The 18,176-nt window shown below is 39.6% G+C and overlaps 1 protein-coding gene and 1 long non-coding RNA gene across 4 annotated transcripts in view; one reads left to right on the forward strand and one right to left on the reverse strand.

Moving 5' to 3' along the window:
- Positions 1 to 18,176, reverse strand: part of ATP10B (ATPase phospholipid transporting 10B (putative)) — a 71,659-nt gene that overhangs the window by 35,602 nt on the left and 17,881 nt on the right. For both annotated transcript variants that reach the window (XM_030573047.1, XM_030573046.1), the window contains 6 exons: positions 14,809 to 15,013; positions 10,578 to 10,663; positions 7,028 to 7,134; positions 2,902 to 3,033; positions 2,344 to 2,471; positions 36 to 288 (listed from right to left, as the gene is read on the reverse strand). In XM_030573047.1, coding sequence (XP_030428907.1) covers positions 36 to 288; positions 2,344 to 2,471; positions 2,902 to 3,033; positions 7,028 to 7,134; positions 10,578 to 10,663; positions 14,809 to 15,013 — 911 coding nt within the window. The remainder of the gene's footprint in view (positions 1 to 35; positions 289 to 2,343; positions 2,472 to 2,901; positions 3,034 to 7,027; positions 7,135 to 10,577; positions 10,664 to 14,808; positions 15,014 to 18,176) is intronic.
- LOC115656392 lies at positions 2,380 to 8,947 on the forward strand. 2 transcript variants are annotated; one of them, XR_004001650.1, is made up of 3 exons: positions 2,380 to 2,600; positions 4,892 to 5,545; positions 7,717 to 8,947. It is a non-coding gene; the product is annotated as an uncharacterized LOC115656392 (long non-coding RNA). The 2 variants fall into 2 exon arrangements; XR_004001649.1 differs by having other exon boundaries at positions 5,467 to 5,545.

Genomic DNA, 18,176 nt, shown 5'->3' on the forward strand with positions numbered 1-18,176 from the left:
GGATCATAATACAATAATATTTCTTTGAGTTTTACCATTTTCCTGATGTGAAAACTCATTTCCATCGACAGTACAGCGCCGAAACACCATCTTGTTCTCTGTTAGTGTCCCAGTTTTATCCGAGAAGATGTACTGGATTTGCCCCAGATCTTCAGTGATATTTAGGGCTCGGCATTGTATGGGCAAATCTACATCTTCATCATACAGGTCGATATCATTGTGAATTAAGAAAACTTGGCCCAGCTTGACGAACTCGATGGACACATAGAGAGAAATGGGGATTAAAATCTGAAAGAAGAATGTTCCACAAGATGTTAGAACCTCAGTGGTGGATCTTTTTTCTCTCTGTACTTTTCACTGTCAGACAAGTTCCATGTCAGCTGCAGTCATGACACTTTATGGAGAAGAAAAAGAACCAGTTCTTTCTGGAGTCTAAGTCTTATTAATTCAGTGGCAGGGAGATTTTCACTGTCCCTGTAATTCACAGGGAATGTATAGGTCATGGTCACCCTCACAAAAGCTCTGTGATCTCCATGATGTAACATCTTGACCATAAGCACATGCATCTCCTGACTCTCATTAAACATGTATCTATGGGAATGATATACTACCAGAAAATTCATATTCTAGGACTGAGGCTATGGTGCCAGAAACAGCCATCCAGAAGTGGATTGATGCTGTACACATAATAGCACCCTATGGATATAGCAGTGGATGTGGGTCAAGAGGTGCTATATTTGGAAGTGCTCAGATGGGATTCACAACACTATCCAAAATGTGTTTCTAGGCCATTGTGCATCTTGCTCATATTGCTCCTAAAATAGGATGGACTAGCATATTTTTCAACTCTTAATATAAATTCCTTTGAATAAGTAACTGCTTTTATTTACCACTTCTCCCTCTTCTGTTATCCCCCCAAAAAGCTCTAAATTCCCAAAATGTACAAGTATTTTGTTTCAGAAATAGTGCATAGCTTCCCTAGGGATTCTACCAACAACTCAGAAAATTGTCCTCATATTTTATTCATATTAAACAAAGTCTCTTTAAATCTCAGTGGCTATAATAATAAATATGAAAAATAAATCCCCATTCCATAAAATGTTCTCAGTTAGGCTTAATCAGATTCAGATATATGGTCTTCCAGTTCTAATTTATCTTCTTTTTCCATGCCAACACAGCCTTATCTAGTTATTATTCCCTGTTGGTAAAGTGTACAATAATTTTTGTTTCACTGTTTCTTTGAGCTACTAAGTAGAATTCTCATTCTGAATCATGGGAGAAAACACTGAAAGTTCTAACATACGGATGGAATTGTCTTCCTCTGTGTGAATGTGATCAATTCTGGAACTAGTTTAATGATATTACCATCTCCTTCATATCAATACACTGGGGAAGGGTCAGAAAAATCAGGACAGACAGCTGAAAGGGAGGGGTAGGAATCAGTACCAGAAGGTTAAAAGGCCTTCCTCCTTATCAACTGAGAGGCAACCACAGGTCAATCAGGTTCAGCTGTGAAAGGTTACCAAGGTAGCAAGTTAGAATCAGCTGAGGGGGGAGCTACCTGAGGTTAATTGGGACCAGCTGATTCCAACTTACTTTACACAGCAATGATGATTGTGAAGCTTGGTCATCTTGGGGCTGCCTGAAACCTTTTTAAACCCTTCCCTGTGGAAGGAAGGGGGGAGAGCAGAGAGAGAGCAAAAGCCCTGCTGCCTGGAGTGCAAGAGCAGCAAAACAGTGAAACCCTCCAGGAGGAGAGGCAGTACTTTCTCCCACAAGGGGGTAAGAATTCGCTAAGCAGGACTGGTGGAGATACGGGGAGCAAACTTCCCCTGTGTCCCAAGGGGGACTGCATTATCTGAGCCTGTCTTACCAGGGCTAAAAGCAGCAGAGACTGAGGAGACTGGGAAGGTGCCTTGCCACAAAAAATATATATATACATATGTGTGTGTGTGTGTACATACATATACCCATACTCATACTATACTGACTATCGTGAATTAACTATAACGATGTATGGGTTTTCAGATGCTGTAGAACCCTAAAACTTAAGAAGCTTTCAAGATAAAAAGGTGCTTCCACCTGATGTATAGCAACTGGTTCTCTACCATGTGATCTTTATGTACAAATACAAAAAAGGCTGTTATCACTTAAGCACTCTAGAATAACATCCAAAATATTGCACTAACTGCTGTACACTAGTATTTTGGACCATTTCTGTAAAATATCATAGTATTTTTACAAAAGTTTAAAAATAAATTCAACTATCAAGAGGCTATAACTTGACATCTGCTTGCCAGCCATTACATCAAAGCTATAGATTTTTAAAAATTTCTGTTTTACCTGTAACAGGATTATCATTGTCAAGAACATGTAGAAACCAGCAAGAGCCGAGGAAAGGTAGTTGCCATTCGGGTCCGGGACTTCATATGGTGGGCGTTCTGAAAAACTCCCATTCCAAATGCCATGACCTATATAGAATCAACACTATTTTAGTGGACTAAGTTGAGCAAAACAGTCTTGAAAGGCCCCACCTCTTCTCATTGAGGCCACGCCTCTTCTGGTTGAAGCCACGCCCCACTCAGGACTCTGGCGTACTGGTAAGTCCTTTAAACTACTTTCACCCCTGGTCTTAGGCCACATCCAGAAATGGAGATGAAAATTCTTACCGACAACTGAATTTCTTCCCACATTTGGGATTATTCAGATTTGAGATTTTGATTCAAACCCATTATAAAGATAGTGTCAACCCTGAACTTTCAGTTAAGTTCCCCAGAGTAAAGGTTTTTCAAATCTAGGTTTTGGAACACACACATGCCTAATAAGAACAAATCTGAAATCACCTCAAAAGAAAACCAAACATTTCAAATGGAAGAGGAGATTTTCACCGTTGCTCCATACCTAGTGCTCCGATAAGACACATGATGAACAGAAGTCCCACACAAAAGAAAATATCAATGTTCATGCGCCGTTCTATCTTGCTGCGTTTGTAACGAGGCCCACTGTTATTCAGCATGGCCTTGGTTTCATGACCTTCAAAAACAAAGGTAGAGAGATTTGTTTATTTAGTTTCTTACCTGGGGGAGGGGACAGGGAACAGAGACAGACTTAATACACATCTATACCCAACATGCTGGTGCTCACAATCTTCACTTGACTCCAAGCATTTTACGGGGGGTGAGGGGGAGGCGGGGAGGGAGGCTGGTGCCCACAATCTTCACTTGACTCCAAGCATTTTACTCGGGGGGGAGGGGGAAGAGGGGCACGCAGCGGAGGGGGGTTTCAGATGGGAGTGGTGTCAGGGCTGAAGGATCACAGGAGTGTTTCCCTGCCTTCTCCACCTGGTATAAGTTACCAGGAAGGATCTTCCTGTGTCCTAAGTCACAGCAAATGCATTGCAGCAGGGCATTTTACCTGTACAGCCTAGTGGGGCCCAAGCCTATCACACACCATTCATGCCACTGTCCCAGGCATTCCTATTTATACTCAATTGATGCGTTTAGGTGGTAAATACAAGGACCCCAAATTCTCACTTACACCAAGGCCCCACAAGAATAGCCATTTGCAAGAGGTCTCCCTGGCCAGCATAAGGCATACGCCAGCTCTGGTCCCAGTTCCTGCAATACAGGGCATGTCAAGGGCTGACTGAGGTTGTGGCTGGAGTATAATGTACAATAGCTAATGTCTGCTTTCCGGAGACCAAAGGCAGCAGAGCATACATTAGAGCAAAACTGAGTGGACTTAACTTACATCAGTGCCAGGCAGGTCCCGCCTTCTCCAGAACACAAGGGTGGCTTAAAAAGCTACTTTTCCTTCCCAGCCTCACTTCCTGCCTAAAACACTTCATTCCCCTAACTGAGAATTGGGGCCAAGAATTTGAATCCTGCTTTAAAGTGCAAACCTGAATACAAGCTTAACTATGGAGTTGCTTCTGACACCTTCGTGATATACACACAAATAAATACACACCCACTGTAAAATGTATATGTTTAACTACAAACAGAAGACACAGAGAAACTTTTAAGATGAAGAATTTCTATGAAACAGACGTTAGGGGGAGCATGTTTCACACTAGAGTCCAGCTTTACAAGCACTAGAAGGAAGTAAAGCTTCCAATTAGGTCTGGAAGGATTCCAAAAGAACAATTACATTACAGATTTCAGCTGTCACACACATTTCACTCTCACAAGGGCAGCAGAGTCAGCGGGACCACAAGGCTTACACCAACATTTGAAGATCCAGGGAAACATGTATGTGCTTCTACTTAACAGTTAAATCTGCTTGATGTGAAAAGGAAGTAAAATAAGATTTGGAAAATATGAAAATCTTATACAATAAGATAATATACATCTTATTTTACTTCCTTTTATATATAGAAATAAAAACCTTGATTAGGTGATCTACTGATTTCTAACTACTTTTGAATATCTCAGCAGCTAAACTGGCTTAATTAGAAGCTGTTAGTCACATTTGCCACGTACAAACTTACAGAAAACCCAATATGTCAGATCCAGAAGTGAATGATTTTAATGTTATTTAGCTCTTCGTTATATGACTGTAAAGTATGAACAACACAGTAGGATAGAAAAATATTAAACGTATTAAATCCGAATCAAGTTACTACGTTTGTAATGGCAATACGAGACTAGTGAAAGAAGTGCTAAGATGAAACCTGCATGTAAGAGCCTGCTTTTTCTAGCCTATTAATTTTTCATACTGCACCTCTCATTGTGATAGCTAAATAACTTCCAGTGGTGCTTTAAATGATGTCATATGTGATTCTTTCTCCATTTATCTTTCCAAAGGATAAACTATGTATAGATTTTTGTTTGCAACTGCATGGTATATGGGAATGATGGGTTGTTTTTTCCTTTGTTTTATCATATGCTAGATGTTTTTATTTGGGAAGACAAGGTCAAAGAAGCACACCTTAAACGTGAAGAGGAAGTGATCAGCAAGTGGTCCAGCAGTGCCACTAATGCTGTTGCTGTTCCACATCGTAGCCCAAATTCATATTGCACAGCATCTATTATTACTCTTTGTTTCTATTTCAGTAGTGCCTAGAGGCCCCGATCAAGATGACGGCCCCAATGTGCTAGGTGTTTGACATGTATATAGACACACCTCCCTGATCCCAAATATACTAAAATCTAAAAAAAAGTATCTCAGCAAGCTCAGAATGAAAATTTGATCTCGACATCATCTTGTGACAGGCTAAGACTATGAATTAGAGGTATGAATTACACTGCATTTCTAGGCCCTCCCCATAACTCTGAACATGCTGTTTAACTCACTCCCTTGCTTAGCAGATGAATACTTAGGTGACCAGACAGCAAGTCTGAAAAATCGGGACAGAGCATGGGGGGTAATAGGAGTCTATATAAGAAAAAGACCCCAAAATCAGAACTGTCCCTATAAAATTGGGAAATCTGATCACCCTATGAACACTAATGTCTCACTTTCTAGTTGCTGAATGGAGGGAAGAACTTCTCTTGGCTGCAGGATTGAAGTTTCTCTCTTGCTTCCTATCACCTTCATGTCTGGGGTGAGTGCAATTCATGTAGCCCCTCCTCTATCATGGTTGGAAGAGTGCATCACCCTGTGCTGGCTGAAGCTTCAGCTATGATGCCTGTATGCACTTTTCCCTTAGCACAACTGCCTCACAGTTAGCCATCTGCATAGACATGGAAAGTAAAGCCACACACCAGTGAGATGTGAGCCACACAGGCTAGGCAATCACATTCAGTGATTGCTCCACAATTCACAGATGTCTCCATTAAAAGGCAAGTTTAAGAGGTAACCGAGTTATACAAATGGAGAACATGTCATCATATAAATATAACGTAAGTGATAATGGTGATTCAGAAAAAGAGGTTACAGATCCTGATTAAAAGTCACAGTATAATCAATGTCAATGAGTCCCAGAAATGAAGCTAGTGCTGGCTCAGGGAAGATGCTGTAGGTTAATCTAATTTTAGAAACAAAAAAGTGAGAATAAACTCTTACATTGACATTAATAAGTGGGTCTCAGCTGAAAAAATCATATTGAAGGCATGCTCAGGTCACAGTCACCATGGCACAAGAATGACTGTGATACTCTAACCTTCAAAATGAGTGGAGAAAGCAGTGAACAGACATTCAGGTAAAGAGCAGAGATGCAAACCATATTAGGGTCTGTGATCAAAAGAACATACCAAAAATGACTGCAATAGACATGCAATGAGAAAAGTAGGATTCCTAAAAGGAGAAGTGAAGAGAAATGATCCCAACTTCACAGTGAACAGTTGCTCCAATTTTTTTTTATAGTAGCTATTTCAAGGAGGTGAGTGACGGGGCTTGGCAGTCTGTGCTGGAGTGGTACAAAGGTTGCCATAATGGAAACAGGTATTTCTGTTAGATGGACATTGTCACAGCATTTGGCATCTAGCCAGGGTGCAAATGAATGACACTCATGGTGACTGTCACTTCAAATGTCAGCTAGCAACTGTTCTGGGAGGAATGGCCATTGTTCTTCCTCTATAGCACAACAGTCACCCATGAAAATATTTGAGCTCAATAGAAGGAAACAGAAGGCCTGACTACAACTGTGAACCTTGTGATGCTGCTACAGATCTGGGCACTGATGTCTTTATGGCTTGAATAGGTATATGAGGTGTCTCTAAGCTCCGTTCCCCATCACCTGTACTGGACTCAGTCCTGGGATGTGGAGCAGATCACTTTATGCCTTCTTCACTCCAGCAATTTTTGAGTAGCAGGACATCTGAAATCAATTAACAAGCAGGATCATCTGCTATCACTATTAGCCATCAGGCACCAATGGGCGGACACCTTAGCTTCAGATTGGAACCAAACCCTTAGAGATAAATGGCCAGTACTTTCACTTTATCGACCTATTTCATTCCCATAAACTACCACTTCTTAAAGTAAAGTATTATGGCTCAGTATCAGACTAGACATATTCATTGTAAGATATTTCAAGAGCAACTCCGTGCTTAGCTAAATGAAAAGGTAAAAAGTGAGTTGTTACCTGCATAAATGACAATTCCTATTGCAATCTCAGTATTTCTGATTGTACAGCCACGAAGCAAAAGGCTTTCACTGCCAAAACCAATCCGTTTGTGATCAGGCTGCTCCCTACAAAGAAGAAAATAAAATGATAAGATTTGCCTTTTTGTTCTGTTCTATGCATTTCTTTCCCCTTTGGGTTTGAATCAGCAAATTGTGAGGACTGAGAAATGTTTCACTATATCTGGCTTCAGTCAGGGATCCACAGTGGAGGTGTATAGAAGTCTTTGTATCTTATGATACAGAACCTGTCTGTATGGACTAAAGCATCAAAATTTAAATCTTAAGATGATTTATGTGGTTGAAGCCTCTGATTCTGTTCTTTGCCTGGCAGATTTAGTATTTAATAAATGAAGATAAGACAGACTGTGCAATTTAACTCACGATTCAGATGGAATTATTGAAGAAATCTTATAGGTGTTCTCTCTCTGAGGTTAATGGTTAAGAATAATAGATTTTGTAAAATTGTAGAAGCACAATTGTACAGATACCACATGTGCATATGAAGAATATCCTTTGTCTGCTGTGTTTACCATTCAGGGGCTCATCTCTGTGAGGCACCAGCTGGGGGGGGGAAGAGATTTTTCAAAGAAGCTTGTGAGTCTTCCCCTTCACTGTATTATTGATCCCAGCATTCTTCCTCCTTTACAGAGTCCCAGTTTAGGACGCACATTCACAAGGCAGACCTTATTGCTAGTAAGATGGGCAGAAGCGGAGGTTCGATTTACATGCTGAGCAAATCACTATGAAGCTGTTCCTTCAGCTAAACAAGTCATTATCTGCCTCCAGCGACACAACAGCGAAAGTCTGATGTTTTCAAAGACTATTACACCCCAAGCTAGGTTCCTGCTGAGGTCATTCAAGTTGGGATTTATGATGTGGGTCAGTCCTAACATGGTGGAACTGATATTGCTACTTTAAACATCAGCATTGAAGAGGAGGTTCCCAAGTGTTCATGGCTTCCATTTAATTTTTTAACTTCTATTGGTGAACTATGGTATTATTCATACCTGATTATACACTACCTCTCACCTTTCATAATCACTTATACCTGTGCAAATGAGTGCAAGGTAAACGAGTGCACTCACAGTGTTTTCAAGCCAGTTTGCCCATTTGTAAATGACAACACAAGATGCAAGACAATGAAGAATTAGGTCAGAAAGTTTACAAACAAACTCCATGGACTGTTGGAAACCACTTTGCTCTTAAGTTTCATGAGCTAGGCAAAGTAGCATACGCTCCAGTTTGCAATGTAACCCACGAATCAGTCATGGGAATGAATGGGACAGATTTTCAAAAGTAGCCTGTAATAGGTGCCCAAAGTTTCTCATTTGCTCACAAAAAAGCAATTTGCACATGAACATCAGGCAGTCAGACATTAAATGCTATTTGTACATGAAAATCAGTTTATGGAGCAATAAAGATTAAGTGTCCCAAAACTAGTGACATAGCTGTATTGTATTGTATTGCACTGCTGATGTGTTAGTTAAACTGTATTAATTAAAGTGTCTTCACTAACACACAAAAAACTCCAGCAACCTCTTTTTTCCCTCGTCTAGATAAGGCATTGGTAAGATCATTTCCTAGAAGCCTCTATGTGTCCCTTTGCTCAAGTTTCAATCCAGTAAGGAACACTTTTTCAAGCCTGTCAGACAGGCATTGTGATTTCAATAGAGCAGTTCTTAGGAATTACTATAGTTTTATAGTGAAGCTACAGAAAATAACTGTACAACTTAGAAACGATTCTTGGAGGAATCTCAGTGACTCTCAGCCTTTTTGAACTACTGTACTCCTTTCAGGAGTCTGATTTATCTTGCGTACCCCTAAGTTTCACTTCAATTCAAAACTACTTGCTTACAAAATCAGATATAAAAATACACAAGTGTCACTGAAAAAATGCTTAATTTCTAATTTTTCTCATATAATTATAAAATAAATCAATTGGACTACAAATATTGTACTTACATTTCAGTGTATAGTATACAGAGTAGTATAAACAAGTCATTGTCTCTATGAAATTTTAGTTTGTACTGACTTTACTAGTGCTTTTTATGTAGCCTATTGTAAAACTAGGAATATATCTAGATGAGTTGATGTACACCCTGGAAGATCTCTGCATACCCCTACGCATACATGTACCCCTTGTTGAGAACCACTGTTCTAGAGCAAATTCTTTGCTGGAGACATTGTGTTCATTGTATGCTGGGTCACACTCATTTGTTGGAATATCAACTTTTGTTGGAAAATTACTTAAAATAATGCTGGTTTCCTATGACTAGGCTTCTAAATTGTCCTAACTAATAGTAAAACTAGAGGGAAGAACTCAAGCTTCATTGATCGTTAAATGCATTAAACTACAATGAATATTTTTTGCTGAAGATTCTTTCTGCTGTCCTTGGACCAACGTGATAAGAAACATTGAATGGATTCTGCATCCACTAAGCTTGGGAGATAGTAAATATTTCTGGAATGGATTTTTCATACAAAACTCCTGTCAGAGTTCCAAAATTTGGCGTCAGATCCTTGGTTCCATCTGATGGCACACAGTGCAGTCTGTGTGTGCGCATAGGTGGTATATAGCCCATCCTTGCACACCCAGTATCCTGCTGCTGCCTCTATGTCGGGAAGGTTACCCTGTGCCAGAGAAGCCTAACTGAGAGGGCTGTCATAGTTTATGCTCCAAGCAACTAGTCCCAGGAGCCCAAAACTGGATCAATATTAAATAGGGGTTTCCTAGCAGCACCCTTTGACTCTTCTAAGATGTCAGATAGGAGAGTAAGTGGAGGATCACCTTACACTGGGTAAATCTTCCAGGCCCGATTGATATGGGTTTACACCAATGGAGAAGCACAAAGTGAATACACCACGACAAAACCTGGCCCATACTGTATCTTCCAGAAGTTCTAATATTCTCATTGCTCCTCTGAAGAGGCATTATGTATGCCTCTTATAACCATTTTACAAAAGGTAACTGAAAATAAGAGGCAGATTCTTTCCTCACTTGCACATATTTTACATTAGTATAATCCCATTGACTTCAACGGAATTACTCTTGATTTCTGCTAGTACAAGAAAATCAAGCCACAGTAGCTCATCCCTGGATGCCTTTTATTTCCTGTGAACATACATATAGAGAATCTAGATCTTTGAACCTGAACCCCTTTGAACATTAGGAGAGATTTAGATTTAGACCCTGGCCCAGACAAGTCCTTCTGGTGTTCGTTTCAGGTCAGATTTAAAATTTAAAGGGACCTATTCCTGGATTCAGACATAGCTGAAGTCTCATGAGAAGGGCTCATGTGATTCTGGCAACACTGAATCCAAACACAAGTATTGGCATTGACTTAGCTACAAACTCCAAATCCCATCTACGTTGGACCTACAACACAGCTTCCACAGCCCACATTTAGGCAGTGATGGAGTTTTTAAACCTATTACTTTCTGTAAAATACTTTAGTTCTAAGCTCAGAGGGGATTTGACACATTTATAGAAACAGATAGCAAGTACTTACACAAAACCGTTGAATTTATTGAGATCATTATTTGGCTTTTCACAGACTATGGTATTTTGGAAAAGTTCTGGATCAAATGGAGTGTTCTACAAAAGAAAATACATTGGGGATTAAGCCCAACATGTACTTTAAACAATGTAACAATCAGAATATCTCACAGCAGTTGTGACTGGCAAACATGTCTATGGTTGCTGGCATAGGAAGCCTTCTGTTGGAAGGGTCATATAACATTAGATTGAATGCAACAATCCCAGCAGATCCACCTCACTACTGCAAAATAAAGAACAATGGGCAAGAACTGCTGAGGGCAAATTCATGGCTTGCAACATACAGACACATCCAGCCTTTTGTCTCCCATTATTGTATAAAATATGAATTCTGACCTTGGATTTGCATCCAGAGCTTTTATTGAATTCAGTGAGCTGTGGATGCATTCAAAGGCAGAAGTTGGCCAAATTTGCTGCTAGCTTTTCCACTAATCTTGTTTTGATTAGGTATTTACAAGATAACCAATCAATCCAGGCCTTTTCTTTATGCACATTAACAAAAAGTAAAACTGACCATACTTAGATTTAACTGAACATTTTCATCCCATTCAGCATAGCAGACATTTCATTCAATCTTTGGCTTTTCTGGGAGCAGTAGCTCCAGTTCTATTGTTCCAACATTTATACAGTACACAAATACCCAGTGACATATGCTCACAACATGATGTGGTGCTGACAACAAACATACAAACAGCAGGAAGTCAAGGGAACAAACTGATAAGTTCATTAAACTCTAACCTCTTACACTACTAGATACCACCACAATCCAAACTGCTTTCCACCAAGCTTACTGAGGTCAACATTTTATACATGCAAAAAGCACACATTAGGGCATATGGTTTGTGAAGGTAACAAGGTAATAACCAAGCTAAATAATCTGAGCTCAAAGCACATTTAACTCAGAACACAACTGATACTAAGTTAATAGCTGATGAATTGAGAATGGCCTCCTATTAGTGCAGAATTTTGTGTTTTGTTTAACATTCAGGTTGCTCAGTTATAATATAAAAAGGTAGGAAATACAAAAGATGTAGTTCATAAGGTATCAGTAACATGGTAGCATCACACATATGTAATATTTTCTATTCCTCTTTTTCCTTGTTAAATACATAGTTCAATACATTTTGGTTTATGTTGTTAAATCTATAAAATAAAATATGCAGATTTCAACTATGCTGGGCAGAAAACTTAGTTTCATGAAACATTTTCAAAATTTGTTTTCATTTTGATGTGAATGAAAATGAGACTTTTTGAAATTTTGTTGTGAAAAGCAGAGAAAAATAAACCTCTTCAAATAGCCAATAACCCTGATAAACTTAAACCCAATTCCCCCATATCCTGAGTGCTTTAACCACTGGGCTATTGGCTATTCTGGGATGGGCTGATTTCCCTCTTACACCTCTTACCTTCCATCCTTTACCTTCCATCCTTTAGTCAAGACAACTTCCCAGCAAAATTTTTGTAGAAAATCAATAAGATTCTGTGAAGCATTTCCGTTTTGATGAGATAGCATTTTTCAACAGAAAAAAGTTTCAACCACCATTTTTCAGTCAGCTCTAGTTTCAACTCTTCACACTAAGAAGAGTCTCTCCTACTTATTGTTACAAAGCTTAGAGATAGTTTGAGGTTTATGGAACTATAGACTTGATCTAGCAAAGCACTTAAGCACGTGCATGAGATCAATTCCATGCTATGGGTGAAGAATGTGTAGAATTATGGTTTACCCTCATTTAAAAGGATACAACAGGTTCTTCCTGCATCTTCCCTGTCTGCACCTACATTCAGAGGAGTGAAATCTGAACTGTGAATGGGCGGTATTGATATTCATATTTAAAAAATATAAAAAAATAAACCACATGCAATGAACTAATGATGTTGTTTGGGAAAATGACTGTTGTCCATTACAGTTGTTCATAGCCTTCAGACAGAAAACAAAGTACAGACATTGGCCTATTTAGGCAGTCTGGCTTGCTGGGGATGTCACAAAATCTAGGCAGGGGACTCCGCAGCTTGAAAAAATCCCAGTCAGAAGGGACATAGACTTGGGTCTCTGCCCAAGAAAGGCGATGGCTGAGGAGTAGGGAGCCCCCTTAGAGGGACCACGAGGTGGAAATACAGGTGCAGTTGCCCTGAACTGTGACACTAAATGATGATGATCTGTTGTTTCATCAGAGGATCAGTTGTGCTGCAAGTAACCTCATGTTTAATGTAATAAAGTAAATATAGTCTTTCATTTGAAAAGAGGACTAGCTACAATTTTGGACTGCTGTAATCAATTAAGTAAATAGTTTGAAGAATGCAAACTAAACTGTGGGTGCAAATCTATTCAACAGGCATTTTAATTAGGACAAACTTTAAACAGTGAAATAAACAGATGAATAAAACTATTAGATTAATAGAAGATTACATTAATTGGAGCATTAGGAGATGAACTAAAACCACAGATCCTCTCACATTGTAAACAGAGTGGTGAATTCAGAATGTGCAGAAGCTAGATAAATAGTTACAGCACAATGCAGTTTATTATCCTGTACCTTAATAGCCAGAACAAAAGCTAATGGGAAGACAAGTTATTTGAAAGACACGACAGATCAGTGCAATGGGCCATACTGATTTAGGGCCTGATGCTGGGAGGTGCTTATTGCCCTCAACTTTCATTTATCTTCATTGGGAGATAAAGGTGCCCAGAGCCTTGGAGGAGAAAGAGCCTCACAGGATTGAGTCCATACATTTTAAAGACCAGTCATCTGAAAAAATGGAATTTTATTGTTCAAAATAATAGCATGGGCTCTGAACCTGAAAGGCACAAAACATAAAACCTACTGAGTAAAATTATTTCTTTGTTCTCTCCTCAGTACTCATATGATCTTATGAGTATTAACTTACTTAGACCCTAAAGATCTTTGAGAAATGTATGTATGACAGCCAAAGGAGTCTCCACTGAATTAAATGAAGTGGGTGGAGTGGGGGATGAACTTGCTGCCAGATCTACCTAAGTACTGAACTGCTGAAGTGAATTAAAAATGGGATTAAAAAAATGAAACATTTTTTGTGGTACAAATATCTATTTGGAGATTTCTGCAATAGTTGTTCCGATTTTTGTGCCTTATGTGTATTCTCACTTCCTGTTAACTAAAACATTGATGTTTAATTCCTGGAATTATCTGCATGTTCTTTATTTTTGCCCTATTTGCAACTATGGTTCCAATGGTACAAATTATTCCATTCCTCCTGATGTAGCTGATTAAACTTGTTTTGTCTTATCTGACACCTGTCACTAGTATGTTTGAAAAGTCATTCAAGAGTGTGATGAATACAACTCTTCTAATGTCAAACTGTCTCAATTTTAGGATTTTTCAAAAGGTGGCACCAAATGAATAATTCAATCAGTTGCTTTGGAGAAAGGAACAATATGAATTATGCAATAATATCAAAATCAGATATTTAATTTCTCACTGCCCAACATACAAACTGATGACTAGACAGCCAATCTTCAATTTTAATTCAAATTTGTCCTAATAGCCTACACAATAATATATTGTACTTTCAAGAAGGGCCATTCATAAAGTTATTTTCAGCTTACTGTGCACTGGAACTATTTATCCACGAGTTAATATATGCCAAAGTGTTGCTTAGGAACCTAACAATAAAAACTCATGGGGCATAAGAGTGGCTGGGAATGTGGTGAAAGCTACACCTCAAATCTATGCACAAAGACTGAATTAGAAAGGGTGTAGTGAATTGAATTGCTAGTTCTACGCAGAAAGCAGGTCACCCCTCACCCAGCTCTCTTATTTTTGCCTTGTATCCCATCACAGTCTAAAGGAGATGGAATTCCTTGGACATTTGGAAATGGCCACTGCAGATTCTGCCCACTGGGAAGCAAAATACCACTTGCAACCCAGAAAGTACTGTCATCTGGTCCTACAAGCAGGAAACACGGAAATATAAGCACTTCTTTGTACCAGATAATATTCATTTATAATTGTGCATGTCTGTAGCACACCTACACAAATGTGTTGCTTACCGTATTATACATTCATGGCATGCATCTGTGGCTGTACGAGACTGAGCAAGTATTATTCAGACCTTCAGAACAAGCTTATATTGCATTTCATGGCACTAGTTGTCATGGAAACAGAGGCAGAATAGCCTGAATATTGTCACATTTCCAGCAGGCCTACCTGATTAGAGAACCCTTTCACAACTTGTCTTTGTTTAAGATTGGTCTCCCCATCGAGGTTTGCAGTCTCCAAGTGACAGATCCCATTCTGATCGGAGGAGTACAGTAACAGGATATCAGCAGGGATGATCTCGTTACATTGCAGCTGCACAAAGTCTCCCACTCGCACATCTTTCCAGCACTTCTCAATATAGTCGCTTTCTTTCCTGTTGTGTTAAAGAAGTGCCACATTTGAATAGCCACATTAGGAGGAAAAGTCTATAGCTACTGGTTCTTTAAGAAAAGAAAACTGGGGTATTCCATAATTTAGGTTTTGGTGCACAGGAAAACAGGGATCACCAATCTATAGTCTCATAGCATCACTTCTACACACCTAACGTTGGAAAGCGAGTTGTGTAATGTACACAGTAAGATCTTTAACCGAATCCCATTCAAAGTAAAATGATACCGTGGGGATAACTGTCTAAGACACTAGCATCACCCCAGGTTATGTTTAGTCTCTTACGAGAAAATATTAAGTCTTTAAGCCTCACAATGGTGAGCACTTTTAAAAATATAGCATTTTAAGACTGAAGCCCGAAAGATGCACTGAATAGAACTTCTGTACTGAGTTTCAAACATTCCACAGAAAATGCTACATTACTTGAGGCTGGAAGGCTACTTATTTGGGGTTTCCCAACACCAAAATAGAGACACTTGAACAAGTCAGACTAACTTCTCAGTTGCAGTTATTTCAGCTCTCCCTGGTTCTTAAATCTTGAAAGGTTACGACAATCCTCAGGCTTAGCCCATATGCATGATTTCAACACATGCAACAACTGAGAGATACCACCTTAAAAATAAGTAACATACTGTGATTTTTTTTTTTAAAAGGGCAATGAAAATCTCAAGGTGAAAAACATTTACAGGTTTTGAATTAGTGAAAACAGAAAAGAATTATAATCTCGGGACTTAAGGAAAAGGAATATGGTTTGTTTCAAAGCATAATAAATAAAATAAGAACTAGAGAACAGACTTTCCCTCCGTGGTTCAAGGAAGGGCAAGCATTTTTGAAAGTGACTGCAGACTGCAGCTTTGGGCTTTAGAAAATCTGGGGTTGCTGGAACACTGTCTGCTGCTTCAGACTTCTCTGGCTCTGATACTCAGCTGCCTGCTTTAGGTCTTATTCCACACAGATTCCCTTTGGATGTGTGAAACTCTCCATTATATCAGATTTTTCCCTGAGGCCCGTCTCCAGGCCCTTTTACCAGACCTATCCCCAGGCGAGTCATGTGTCACAGGAAATAAATGGAAGCAGGAAATGGCTGATTTGGCTGCTGCACTTTGGCCAAGCTGTGTCATAGAGCAAAGTATCTATGGCATATGCAAATATTTCATTAGTGTGCTCTGACACTGGAAACTTTTTAGTCCCCTCATAAAAACAGAGTACACCGGGCAGGAATTAGCTAAAACTCTGCTTATTATGTTTGCGACTAAAATAAAGAAATCTATGGCATGTTTTATATATAGCATGTGTGGGGTATGGTCTGACTGAAAAGACGCGACAAAGCCATTTAAAACAGTGTGATTCATTGGCTGTAAGTCCAGGCGTCAGCTCTCCCCAATCAGGAGTGCTTGGACTGGACCCTCCTCAGCAATGGGCTGGAAAGAAGGATTAGGGTGACCAGATAGAAAGTGTGAAAAATCAGGACAGGAGATGGGGGGTAATAGGTGCCTATATAAGAAAAATTCCCCAATATCGGGACTGTCCCTATGAAATTGGGACATCTGGTCACCCTAAAAGGGCTCCTTCCACACAACTACACAGATGTAAATCAGTCCCCCATCCTCGTGTCTGCCTCCTGGATACCAGAATCCATAGATTGTCCCCAGCTCCCAGACAATTGAAGTGATCCTGCAACCTTTGCCCTAGTCAAAACAGGAAAGCCAGAGAATCTTCCATTGCAAAAACGTATTAAGTAGTTATTTTTCTGCACAATAGAGAAATCTTCTTCACAGCTGTGATATATTTGCTATATTTCCACTGCACTCTGCATTACCAGGTCCATCCTCTCTTTTACCAAACTCATCTCCCATCTGAATCTCCTCCTGCTTTGCTAGTTTACCACCAAGTTTGTGTTCTTTGCTTGCTCCCCAGATGTAAATGATTTTCTTGCTCCGGAGTAGCATGTGTATCCTAACACATCAATTTTCATTTAACAATTATATCCTATTTAACCCTTCATTTGAACAAGTTTATTCATCAAAGCTCATCATCTGCATATCCAGGCAATAAATACAAGTCACATTCATTTCTCTGCATAATTTCTTCATTTAGCCATAAATTAGTAATGGGATTCCCCCCCCCCCCCCGCTTTCCTACTCCATGCTGCTCAGTTCTTCGTGAGCTAGTGTTAGTGGGAAAAACTTATCCAAACTAAAGAATCTTGCAGAGAAAGGTTACTTTTGTAATGTGGTTTGTTGAAGTATCCTATTTCTGAACCTACAATAGGGAAAGATACTAGAATAGACGTTTGATAAATGATTTAAGAGGCGATTCAACACCCCAGTTTTTCTTCAGTGTTTAATTACCAGAAAGGCTATTCATTGCCTTGTATACTTCTCCACCTGGAGCGTTATCCCTTAATTAATAACTATGTCTCATTAGGAAGTTTGGAACAGATCTTTTATTTGTGCAGGTAACTCTCTTTTCAACGTGATCTGATGTGCTCATTGAATTATCTTCCATACTTTCTGATTATCCAGCTCTGTACCCTGGCATACAAAATATGGTCATGCACTTTTCTGCTGGGTTCTCTCCTGTCTTGGGATATGGGCTTCATTTACCACCTCAGGTACCCCAGAGGAATATTAACAGCTCTGAATGATCAATGCTAAACTAATAATGCAGCAGCACATGACTGAAGCATTCCAGAACACTGTAACTTGATTATGCATTATATAGGGTGAGATCAAAAGCACTCAGCATTGGCTTACCTCTACTCCTATTGAAATCAAAGGGACTTTTACATTTGACTATAGTGGGAGTAGGGTTAGGCCTATGGTGAGTGCCTTTGAAAAACCCTGCGTCAGACTTGCTGGGGCCCAGGGCAGAAACTACGGAGTGGGCGCACACCCCACCTCCCTTATCTGCTCACTCACTGGATTTCTGCAATGTTTCTGAAGTCAAAGCCTGAGCCCCACTGCACAGCATTCCCTGTGGCATGTGGCCCTCGGCAAATGCCCTGCTTGCTACCCACTAATGCTGGCCTTGAACCAACAAACACAGCCTGTCAGGCATGAACCTCACAGTTTCTGCAGCTTGATTTATTTGCAAAGGTCTATAAAAAAGGCCACAGAGCCACGCCAGATATTTCATTCTGAGGTTCC

Source organism: Gopherus evgoodei, chromosome 8, assembly GCF_007399415.2.
Source record: "Gopherus evgoodei ecotype Sinaloan lineage chromosome 8, rGopEvg1_v1.p, whole genome shotgun sequence".
NCBI classification, from domain to species: Eukaryota; Metazoa; Chordata; order Testudines; family Testudinidae; genus Gopherus; species Gopherus evgoodei.